The following is a 12,490-nucleotide window of genomic DNA, read 5'->3' as shown; positions in this document are numbered from 1 at the left end:
AACAGGAGAATCGACGTTTCGGGCATAAGCCCTTCATCAGGAATGAGTGCAGCTCCACCAACATGAGAGAATCTTGATACCATCCAGGAGAATGACTGACTATGCGATTAGCACCACATCCACAAAGATACACTCCCTCCAACACTGATGCTCAGTAGCAGTAAGTGTGTATTATCTATAAGGTGGATATTAGAAATTCACCAAGGCTCCTTAGACAGTACCTTCTAAATACCTCACCATGATCATTGAGAACAAGGGCAACAGATACACAAGAACACCAACTACAGTTTCCTCACTAATCCATTCACTGTTCTGATTTGGAAACTTATCGCCATTCCTTCAGTGTCGATCAATCAAAATCATGGAATTCTCTCCCTACTGTCATCGAGCATCGACCTAAACCAAAAGGACTAAGTAATTGAAGAAGACAGCTCACTGTCACCTTCTTGAGGTCATCTTAGAATGGGTAATAAATGCTGAGCCAGCCAGTGACACGTAGATCCAAAAAAACTGCATCAGTCAGTAGATATTTGGCAGGTGGCGTGTAATGTGCAGAAATTTGAGGTTATATACTTTGCAAGAAGATTAAAAAGTAGTGTATTGTTTAAACTAATAGACTGCAGAACTCTACAGAGAGATCTGGGTGTCATGGTGTAGGTATTTCTCATGGGCCTGTTCAGACAGGTTATGTACATCTGGAGCAGGATACACTTGAACCTAGGCATCCTGCTCTAAACATAGAACTACTGCCACTGGGCTAATACCATCGGTCTCCTGGTGTATGAATGACAAAAGCTTCCATTTGATTAGGAAAGCAAATGGAATACAGAGGACCTCGATTATCCAAAGGACGCAGGCAGGGAGTATTTTGTTCGGTTAATCGAATGCTAAATAACATAGTTTAGCCAAGCATCGGGACTTTGCATCTTGCCAGATAATCCAAAATTCGGATAATCGAGTGCTAGATAATAGAGGTTCCTCTGTATTCCGTTTGCCGTCCAAATCAAATTAGATCCGAATTTTGGATTATCTGGCAAGATGCAAGGATCCAATACTTGGCTAAATTGTGTTATCCAACATTTGATTAACCGAATAAAATACTCCCCACCCATGTTATTCGGATAATTGAGATTCCTCTGTATTGGCTTTTATTGCAAGGGGAATCATGAATAAAAGTAGAAAAATTATGCTTCAATAATTCAGGGCTTTGGTGAGACCACTTCCAAAATACTGTGTACAGCTTTTATTTCCATATTTGAAAGATAGAATTGCATTCAAAGCAGTTCAGAGAAGGTTCAGTTGACTTATTTCCAGGGTGGAACTGTTATCTTAGGAAAGGTTGAGCAGTTTTGTCCTGTACCCACTGTAATTTTGGAGAACAAGAGGGAATCTGAAACATATAAAACCCTGAGTGTACCTTGAGGATGTTTCATCTTGTGACAGAGTCTAGAGCCAGGAGATTGTCTCAAATGGGAAACATCCAATTATTAACTGAGGTGAGAAGAATATTTTTTGAGGGCCGTCATCTGTGAAATTCTGTTTAAGAGAGCAGTGGAGATTAGGTTATTGAATATATTCAAGGCTGAGTTAGATTTTTGAGCGAGGAAGTCTTGAATTATATGTGCAAAGGCAGGAACGTTGAGTTAAGGCCATCATCTGATCTGTCATGATCTTATCAAATGGTGGTACAGACTCAAGAGGTCAAATGACCTTCTCCTCCTAAAGATGTGTTCTGTCATCTTTAGTAACAGTTCTGACTGAACTAGCAACGTTTTGTTTTACATCATTCACGGGATGGAGGTGTCACTGGCCAGGCCAACATTTTTATTACCCATGCCTAATTGCATTAAGTGTCAATCACATTGCTGTGGGTCTGGAGTCACACGTAGGCCAGACAAGGACATCAGTTTCCTTCCCTAAAGGACATTACTGAATGAGATGGGTTTTTCCTGATAATCAATAATGGTTTCATAGTCATCATTAGACTCCTAATTCCAGATGGCAGAAGTGAGGACTGCAGATGCTAGAAACCAGAGTTTAGATCAGAATGGTGCTGGAAAAGCACAGCAGGTCATGCAGCATCCGAAGAGCAGGAAAATCGACGTTTTGGGCAAAAGCCCTTCATCAGGAAGTTGAATTAAAATTTCACCACCTACTATGGCAAGATTCTCCAGAATATTAACAGGATTTTTGGATTACTAGTCTAGTAATAGTACCACTATGCCATCACTTGCCCTTAAGTTCTGAAGGGCACAGCTGCCTGAATGGGCTGATAAAGAAACAATCAACAGGAGAGAGAAAGCTACTTAAGCTTGTCTTCATGCATTTACCTGTAGTAGAGGCATCTGTCCATCATAATATTGGTAGGAATTACTGCAGTGCAGACACAAAGTTTAATTTTCATTAACATGTGTCCAGTTTTGACCCTGTGTTCTATTAGCTGCAGAACTAAATAATTTGTAACTTTATAACTTGATGTATCCCTCATTGTATTGTTGCTATCGGACAAATCTGGTTAAATAAAGAAGGTAGAACATTTGGGCAAGAACAGCACCAGGCATATCTATACCAACTTGGTGAGGCTTCAGAACACGACTGCATGTAGTTGAACAGCAGCGGCAGTATTCATTAGATGGAGATAAGTGATTATATATCCAACAGATTGGGTTAAAACTGCATTTCTACCAATATCATGTTCTGACTGGTGATGGACAATTTAATAAACAGTAGAAAAGGAGGCATGACTAGTCCCATAGTGACTGTAACAAGAATCACAAAGGGTGCTCACTCTTTATAACTAACTGCAATTGTGTACCTTTAATCTTATTCTTGGAAATTTTGGCTTTGTCACTTTCAATACTATAGTATCACGACATTGATTAGGAGTAGTTAATTGAAATGTCATGTATCTGTGTGACATTTACATAAGATCCAAGCAAATCTTACTAATATTTGCCTAAGTTATAACATTTTAAAAATCATTTCAAGTATGAATCTGCATGCAGAAGATTGCAGTACAGTGCTCAAGTCAATATTTAGTTGTGAAGATATCTTGTAGGTGCTAGCAAGTCTGTAGATTATGAAGCTATTACCAGTTACTGCTTCGACATGTTTCTTGCATGCTAATTTGAATAATTGGTGGATCTAGTGCTTGTATAGTACACTCCAAACAAGCTTAATTGCACTTTGACAAATGAATAATTTTAGATGTTCAAATTTGAGCTTCATGGAATGGATTTAGAAGTTGTTTTTTCTGAATATTAGTTATGTAAACATTCATAGTTGAAAGTTCCCACAGTTGCTTTTAAGGAGACAATGAATACAATAAATGTGGGGAAATGGATAGACATTAAATGAGCTAAAACAGATTCCATTATTCTGTCACTTGGTTCAGCTGTTCAGAATAAGGCCTGTATGCTGTCAATTTAAGGACAGATAGGATTTTAAAATTAGAAATTGATGTTCCGTTGATTATCTAATTTACTATTAAACTCTGGTTATTATTAAAAGACTTTTCTTCTATACTGTTTTGATTATTTCCGGTGTTTATAATGGCCAACTATAGAGCTACTTTTGAGTTGAACACATTCCAGACCTGAGATCCAAGAAATTTTAAACAGAATCAAAGGAAATTTCAATCATCTATCAAATTAGAGTTGATGGGAGGTCAAGACATAGGTTGGCAAATTGCCAAAAATGTTGTTGCATTGTTTCCATGGTTGGTATTTTACAAAGCTTTCTATTTACCTCTAGTGATGAAGGAAAAGTACTGCAGGGAATTTTCCATTGTTTTATGCCCTCAGAGTGCATTGTTTTCATGTGAACAAAATTGACTTATCTTGCTATGGAATGTCACTACTTTTGTAGTGCCAGCCATTTTTAATGTTACTTTTCTAGATCTATTCTAATTTGAAGTAAAATTACTTTGAACGTGTAGCCTGATAAAGCCAGTAGGGTGAGGGAGATAATTTGGTCTTTGAGATTTTGGGGAAGATTTATAGCTCCAGTTGTGGATCAGGTTGTAGGTTTGCTCACTGAGCTGGTGGGTTTATTCTCGACCTTTGTCACCATGCTAGATGAGCCTCCAGTGAAGTGTTGGTGTTCTGTCCCACTTACTATTTATGTGTCTTGGCTTGTTCGTCCAGAGGCTCACTGAAGGTGTTACCTAGTATGGTGACGAAACGTCTGAAAATGAACGTTCCAGCTCAGTGAGTAAACCTACACCCACATAAGCTGATTCTGCACTAAATATGTATTAGTATTGCGTTGTTAATTAGTATTAACCTTGAAGAATGATGTTTTTCACTGATGGCTGTGTCACATTTGTACATAATATACTTCTATAGAAACAGCTACATCATGTTGATTTTGAAATCCAGCATAAAGTTCAATCATTTGGCAAAGTTAACAGGTTTTTGAAACATTTATTGCTTCAGAAGTATATATAAAACAAGTTGAATGTGGAAAACATTTTCTTAACAGACCCAGTCACATACTAATTTCAGATAAAAGGAAAATAATAATCAAGGAAATTGCTTTCAGAACACCGTCTTGCATCATATTATAAATACCAGTGTTAAATAGACAATTTAATTATGAACCTAAAATCATAGATCAACTACTCTCTAGTGCACAGCTGCCCTGTTCTTGGCAAACTGCAGGTGCATGCATTTGTTTTACTAGGAATCCTCTGGGTATTGTAGCACGAATGTTGGCACTTTGCCACGAATTGGTCATTTTCCTTTGTTAGTGTTTAATTGTACTTTGAAATTTTTATTTCAAGTGCATGACCTACTGTCCTTCAGATTACTTCACAAGTCAATTTTTTTTACATTGAGTTTTTCTTTCCTCTAGAGTCTTTCAATGGTTCCCCAACTGGCAGTTTAAATTCGGTAAGTGTTACTGACTATTAGATAATCTTGGTCACGTACTGATAATGTTTGTTTACATCATGAAATAAACTAATTTCAGTCTGTCAACCACAAACTTAAGCCATTTTTTTTTGCTATTTTTATGTTTTGATGCCTACTTACTGGGTTCTTAGATTTAGAGTACTTGTGCAGGTGTTTTAATATCTATAGATTAGCTTATTCTGGCTCAGTCCCATGTCTGGAAAGGATACCTACTTAAATAATACACTCTGTTGCTTCATTGTGACATAAAACAGTTCAAGCTATGAATAGTCGTTGGCTGTATGGAATGTCAGTGTGTTTCTGTAATTTAACCCATTCTATATCCCTTGCTGCTTAGCAGATGTCAAAACATATGCATTGTAATTAATTGATATTTACAATAAAATTATGGGAAGTATTAAATGGAAAGAAAATGTTTCAAAAAGATGTGATATTGGGGTTATTGGTTAATTCCTACTTGTTGGTGTGGAGCTTTGACAAACTAATCTCAATATATAATGTGGTACATATAAGTCTCAAAATTTGCATTGTGTAATTGCATCTTTGACCATTTTATTTTTGTTTCAAAATGTTTGAAAGAAAGATTAGATTTATAATCAAAAATCCAGATTATTAGACAGTAACTGTCCTGGCTGAAATGTTGAGTCTATATTGTCTTCATTAAATAGTGCAGTTTGTAAACCTGTGATAGACTATTTGATTTTAGTTGATCTAACACTCCTGTCAACTGATTTTGGATTTTCATGAAGTTACAAGGTGTGTAAATAGAAGTTAATGTTGCTGTCCTCCCCAATAAAGCTTTTATACTATGTTATTGCTCCTCTGGTATGTACTTAAGTCTAAAAGATGAGGCCTTAAATGCAAATGAAAGACAACCTGTTGAGATCGGCAGTGTCAAGTGCAGCTGAAGCAAGAGGTGTATATACCAGATCCTGCACTTGAATGTTAAAACTGCTCACTATTCCAGGATGATCCTGGAAGGCATAGATAACACTAGTCACTATTTCTCTGCAGTCATATTAGAAACTCTATAGAAGCTATTTTTTTCTCTTCCCACCACTGCCCCTCTTCCCTCCTCCTCCAACCCCCCTCCCCCAAAGCCCTTCTCTAATCAGCACAAAGAACCAATGACTTCCATCTAGTAGTGTCAACCATTGTGGCAATCAAAAAAAAATCCCAAAAATTGCAGCTGCTGGAAATAAAAAGCAAAAACAGAAATTGCTGGAAAATCTCAGCTCAGTTAACATTTTGGATCCAGTGACCTTTCTTCAAAGCTCATATTCTGAAGAAGGGTCACTAGAGCCAACACTGTAACTCTGCTTCCTCTCCACAGATGCTGCCAGACTTACTGAATTTTTCCAGGAATTCTTCTGCTTGCATAGTAACCATCAGCTGCTTCTGCCACTCCCCTTCCTTCACCTAGTCCATTATTGTCAAACTTCAACCGCTGCCTCAACTTAGAATTTGCTTGTTTCTCTCCTATTTCCCCAACCTAACAGCTAAAATCACCTTCTCTGTGAATAATCCCCTGCTCCCACGACTCTAATCCCACCCAACTGCGTATCATCAGGATCCCTTCCTCGTCCCCTTGTTAACTGATACTCTTATTTGATCTCTTCAACTACTGTCCCTATCTTCTTAACATCTGCTGTTATCTGTTCCTGGAAATAAAATGCCTTCCATCTTGCCCATCCTTGAAAACTGTTGCTCCAGTGATTTCCACCCCTGTTATGGATTGGCTCATATTAAAGTGACAAGTGGTATATCACATGACTGCAAAGTATAAATTTCTTTTTTCTTACTTATCAACCTGTCTGAATCCTTTTCTAGTGCTTATCCATTGTCATCTAACTGGGTGGGACTGCACTTGTTTGGTTTCAAGTTTCCATCTAATTGAAGCCACAGTATCACATGCAATGACTTTATCTGCTCCTGCAAATTATCTGAGTTTTCCCTCAAGAATAATGCTTGGTCCCTTCCATTTTCATTTCTCTATGCTATCGTTTGGCCACATCATCAAAAACCATTCCATTATTTTTCACGTGAACTGCTACCACTCAGCTCTACCTCAGCACCACCACTTCTCTCAATTTCTGTAAAACGGCTGGACTATTAAAATTGTCAGATTACTTGCCCAACGTCCAGTAGTGGGTGTGCAGAAATTTCCTCCAATTAAATATTGGGTAATTTGAGGATACAGTCTTTCCTCTCTGCTGTGTACTGTTTCCTGACTATCAATTCCAGTCTTCTCCTTGGCAACTACTGAGCTTAAGCTAGACTGGTGACAGCCTCAATGTTGCATTGAACCCTGAGGTGAGGTTTTGATATATTGGCCTTGGAGGGAGCACCACATAGGTTTACAGGAATGATACCTGGACTTCAGGGGTTACATAATGAGGAGAGAGAATACAAAGTGGACCTGATTTCTCCAGAATTTATAATGTTGAGGGGTGATCAAATCGAAGTTTCCAAGATATTATCTGGAAAAAACAGGTCCGATAAAGATGAACTATTTCCACCCAAGTTATAGAATTCCAATCTAAACATAAGACCCAGATCATTCAGGAGAAATAATAGGAAATTCTTCTACACACACACAGCGTGGTTGAGATTTGTAACTCTCTTCGACAAATGTAACTCTCTTTAACAAATCAGTTGTTAAATTTAAATCCAAGATAAATTTTTGTTAAAGCAAAGGTATTTAGAGATCAGGTCTCGAGGCAGATATATGGAGTTGGGCCACAGATCAGCTATGATCTCAATGAAAGGTGTACAGGCTCAAAGGGCTAAATGGCCTACTCCTGCTCCTATGTTCGTCTCCTCTCCCATCCTCCAATTATTTTCAGCACCACTAACTCCCACGCTCTCTGTTCATCTAATTCTGATTTGAGCATTCCCTGTTTTAATTGCTCTATCATTGGTTGAGAATTTGTTTGGTTGACCAAGCTTCAGGCCATCTGTCCGAATATCCTTGTATGGTTTGTGTCAAATTATTGTTTTATAATACATGTGTGAAATGCAGAGAGTGCATTTTGTTACATCAAAGACTTTAGATCAAAATACACATTATGAGAAATGAAAGCATTATATTTTTATTTTGTAGTCTCTCGACGATCTTTCAAATGCCAGCTCTGAAGATTCTTTGCAACTGCAAGTATCTATTAGTGACACTGGTAAGTAATATTACAAATATCAATTTGAGTGAAAGCATAATTCTGTGAATAATTGTTTTCAGTATCTATGCCACCTAGCCACTGAGTTATTTCAGAAATATTGCAAATAATGGCAGATGCATTTGTTGCATGCATGAAGCTTTATGTCACAGAACAGCTGTTTCAATCAAAGTCATGTAAGCTGCTTTGATAACGAGGCTTACTTGCACTGAGGGAAGATCAGTGGTCTCAATATCTTATTTAGAAAAAAGGAAAAGTACCAAGCAATAGCGATATGTGTCTCTACCTATGATTTTCTCGTTGAATACACTTGAGGGATTAGTTGGTAAAAACAAATCATTCACTATAGTTGCCACAAGTCAGTAAAATTCTTCTGGAGCCACAAATTATTTCCTTGTCAAACCAGATCCCCTATTTAGCAGTCAGCAATATGTAATTTTAAAAGGGGAAAAAAAACTTTCCTTCCATGTTGGATGAATAGTAATAAGTGCATTAAGGAAAAATGCTTAATTTGTGCAGTAATCTGATTGACCTACCAAGTATGTACTGTTCTAAAAGATCTGTTCATTTTAATGTGGCAGTAATTAGATTAGACAATTCTCCCTGTTCCTAATTATCATTCCTGCTTTATATGTTTACATTTCTGTTCATTTTTCATGATCTGTTTTAATGTCTATCTACACATCTTTTACTATCTTTTCTGAGAGATGGATCTACTTAGTCTACAGTTGATTTGATTACTTGAATCTTTTTAAATCAAATTTTTCTAACAATTTTGTGAAGTGCAAAGACAGTGTACTGTGCCTGCATTAAAAGGGTGGACAGTATGATCAAAGGTCTACCTCTTCAGTATCAATATAAAATTTTAAAAAGGAAAGATTTTAAAGATCCCATCCTGAATCCCATATTAACCAAATGTACCTATTTTCTAAACTGTTATTTTACTATCGATTCAATTTTCAGTGTGATCTGATATCCGCAATCATAACACTGTTCACAAAATGCCATTACCAAAACCATATCTGTTTTCTGAAAAAAATACATAAATTTTTGTTTTATATGGCATCATACTTATTTTGGGGAAAAAAACACTTTGTTCAATATCTATGTACTAATTCAGTGAAATGAAAATTTCCTTTTTGAATAGAAGGATGTCCTGGGAATTTGAAATTGAAACGGTGTCTTGCCATCCCAGGTTAAAGATTGTACATCCAACAATTAAATAGATGTTTATTCAATCCTATCCTAGCCTAAATCACTTTGTCAGAGTGCAATCTCCCATTTCTCACATCAGCCAACCTGTACCTACTTTTAAGAAATTAAGAATTTTATATTTAGTTTAAGATCACATTCTGCTGTGGGTTCAAATTTGGAGAAACCAGACTGAAACTAACCAAATCAGTTATAAGATTTTTCCAACTAGCAAAATTTTAACCTAAAGAAAAGTAAACCTTGTTTTCCATTCCCAGATTGGTAGGTGAAAAGGACAGTGTGCTAAAGGACCCAGAATTGAAATGTTTGATATTGACTTCTCTGTAAAATAAAGACACGTCAAAAACATTTATTCTCTCATTCATTTGTCATTCCAGAATTACTTTCAAGCTATTGTCTGTCTTGTTTTCTCCTCACTCAATACGTTTCTGTCCCATTTTCATCCATGTTTGTTTCCCATTTTCCTCTCCTTTCTTTCATTGTGAACTAGTCCATGCTGACTATGAACCATATCCTGTGGCAGGAGTGTGTAATGACCATGGCAAGACATATGCTCTGTATGCAATCACTGTTCAGAGAAGAAATCCAGATGGTAGTGATGATGTGTGGAAGACCTATCGCCGCTATAGTGACTTCCATGACTTTCACATGCGGATAACTGAACAGGTAAAAGCGTATTTTGGAAATTGTTTTGTAGCAGTTTCTTATAATTTTCTTTTGGTTATAAGAGATTTTGGGACTGTACTATTTGCACTGCTACAATGAGAGCACTAATTATGTTTTGCAGAATTTTGTAACTCCAAAGCGTTTTGTTTGTTCTGATGAATATTGCTGAATTATTTGAAACTTCAAAGGCAGTAGAGGAATTTTGAAAATACTATTTTATAAAATTGTCCAGCGGTTGCAGATGTGTAGAACATTTATATTGTCAAGCCATGGTTTTTTTTTCTTCTCGATCTCCTATTCCTCTCTCCACTAACCCACAAGCACAACCACCATTTAAAAAATTGTTCTGCAAAAAGAAAAAGTCCCAAAAAATAAACTTCTGCATGATGTTTGATACTTTTGAGGCATATAGATAGTCTGAATCATGAATTATAACTAGTCCCAAAATGGAAAAACTTGTGTATATTACCCCACTGGGATATTTGGGCAAGACCCTGAGACTGACTAATCAGACTACTTCCTCTTGGAAGCACGTTATCGTGCAGACATAGCACTTTCTAAAGATTGAACTATCTGTTGTCACTTGAATTTTATGACAATACGGCTTTATAATTAAAGAACTTACTTTTGTGAAATCCTTTGACATTTGTGTCTTGCTGAATTGACTCTCGATTGAATTTCACGCATGGCTCTGCATATCATTTGTTTGGAATTTAGGAGTTGATGTGTACAAAAGAACATCACATTAATTTATTAGAAGTGCATGTGACCACTTTTTAAGCAATGAGTGCTTTAACATGGATTTTATTGCTGTCGCAAATGATCAATGTTAGCACAGTTGAACAACATTTACATAACCTGCATCTGTAAGTGCATAGATGGTAATTAACTTTCTAACTTAACCAATTGATTCTATATTCATGGCAACACCATGACTTTAGATTTCTGAATTATCCAATATTCGCTGCAACTCTGCAAGAAAAACCCATGATTTGTAATATTCATTTCACAGCTGCTTGTTCCAGCTTCCATCCTCTGATGACAGCTATTCAGTAATACTGCTTAGATGTATGATGTACAAAATTTGACAGTGCAGAATGATGATATCATTGCAACTTCCTTTATATCTTCCATGATCTCATCTTTTGGTGGGTACATACCAGCTGGACAGTAATTGAGTGAAATCTGTTTTGGTCGCTGAATACTGCTGGGTGGTATGAAGATACCTTGATTTCTACATGCGTACATTGAGTTGTACTACACAGAAAAAGACCCTTCGCTCCAGCCGGTCCACGCTGGCCATGTTCCCAACCGACCGTGTTCCCAAATTAAACTAATGCCATCTGCCTGCACTTGACCCATATCCCTCCAAACTTTTCCTATTCGTGAACTTATCCAAATATCTTTTAAATATTGTAACTGTACCTGCATGCACCACTTTCCCTGACAGCATTCCACACACGAACCATTCTGTGTACAAAAAAAGTTGCTCCTCATGTTCTTTTTAAATCTTTCTCCTCTCACCTTAACAATGTTCCTTCTCAATTTGAACTTTCCCACCATAGAGAAAAGATTCTTGTCATTCACCATATCTGTGACCCTCATGATTTTATAAATCTCCATAAGGTCACCCCTCAACCTCCGAAGCTCCAGTGAAAGAATTCTGGCCTTTCCAGTCTATTTTTATATCTAAAACCCTCATTCTTGGTAAATCTTTTCTCGGCCCTCTCCAGTTAAATGAGATCTTCCTTTAACTGAGTGACCAGATCTACTCAGAGTACTCCAGAAGAGGCCTCACCAACATCTTCTGTAACCTCAACAAGACATTCCAAATTCTGGAAAGTCTGACCAATGCAGACACACGTGCTACCTGCCTTTTCAACCTTCTTACCTGGGTCAGTGGGCTGACGATTGGCAGACGGCATTAAATTTGGATAAATCTGAGGTAAACAAGGACAGGACTGACACAACTAATGGTAGGGCCCTGGGTAGTATTTTAGAACAGAGACATTAAGGGGTTCAAATACATAATTGAAGGGCCTTCTTGTATTCTGACTGGTGTTATCATTGCCAACATGTACAAAAATATTAGCCTGCGCCAACTTTGGAATTGGATACCGAGGACCTGTATTTGTGGGAATCAGATTGAGATTCTGCAAGTATTTCTTGGAGGTCCCTGGATAAGCCAGATGTTAAAAAAAATTAAGTGCCGTGATTATCATAGGCTATGTGCAAAAATCAAATACTGTTGCATGTGGTTGTGAAAATGCTGCTGCTCTTGAAGACCCAGTCAGTGTTGTAGAAGTGGCTTTCATGCTGCTATGAAAACAGGATGTGCACAGAATTCCAAAGTTCCAGTGCAGAATTCTCCTGCAAAGCAGTGTGAGTACAGTATCAAGACCAATCTCAAGGGTAAAAATCTTTAATAGAAACAAGGAATAGTTATCCCTTCTCAGTATCTAAAGACTTCTCTTGCCTGACAGTTCTTGAACCCCACTGATTCCCTTCTGTTCTCACAGCTTATTC

General features: G+C 37.2%; 1 protein-coding gene across 1 annotated transcript in view; it reads left to right on the top strand.

The window, feature by feature from the left end:
* snx13 (sorting nexin 13) overlaps positions 1-12,490 on the top strand; it is a 190,173-nt gene that overhangs the window by 159,375 nt on the left and 18,308 nt on the right. Inside the window, exons 16-18 of the mRNA XM_043690995.1 lie at positions 4,855-4,892; positions 8,017-8,086; positions 9,789-9,964. Of these exons, the coding sequence (XP_043546930.1) occupies positions 4,855-4,892; positions 8,017-8,086; positions 9,789-9,964 (284 nt within the window). The remainder of the gene's footprint in view (positions 1-4,854; positions 4,893-8,016; positions 8,087-9,788; positions 9,965-12,490) is intronic.

Source organism: Chiloscyllium plagiosum, chromosome 5 (genome assembly GCF_004010195.1).
Source record: "Chiloscyllium plagiosum isolate BGI_BamShark_2017 chromosome 5, ASM401019v2, whole genome shotgun sequence".
NCBI lineage: Eukaryota > Metazoa > Chordata > Chondrichthyes > Orectolobiformes > Hemiscylliidae > Chiloscyllium > Chiloscyllium plagiosum.
This window is presented reverse-complemented; position numbering and strand designations above follow the sequence as displayed.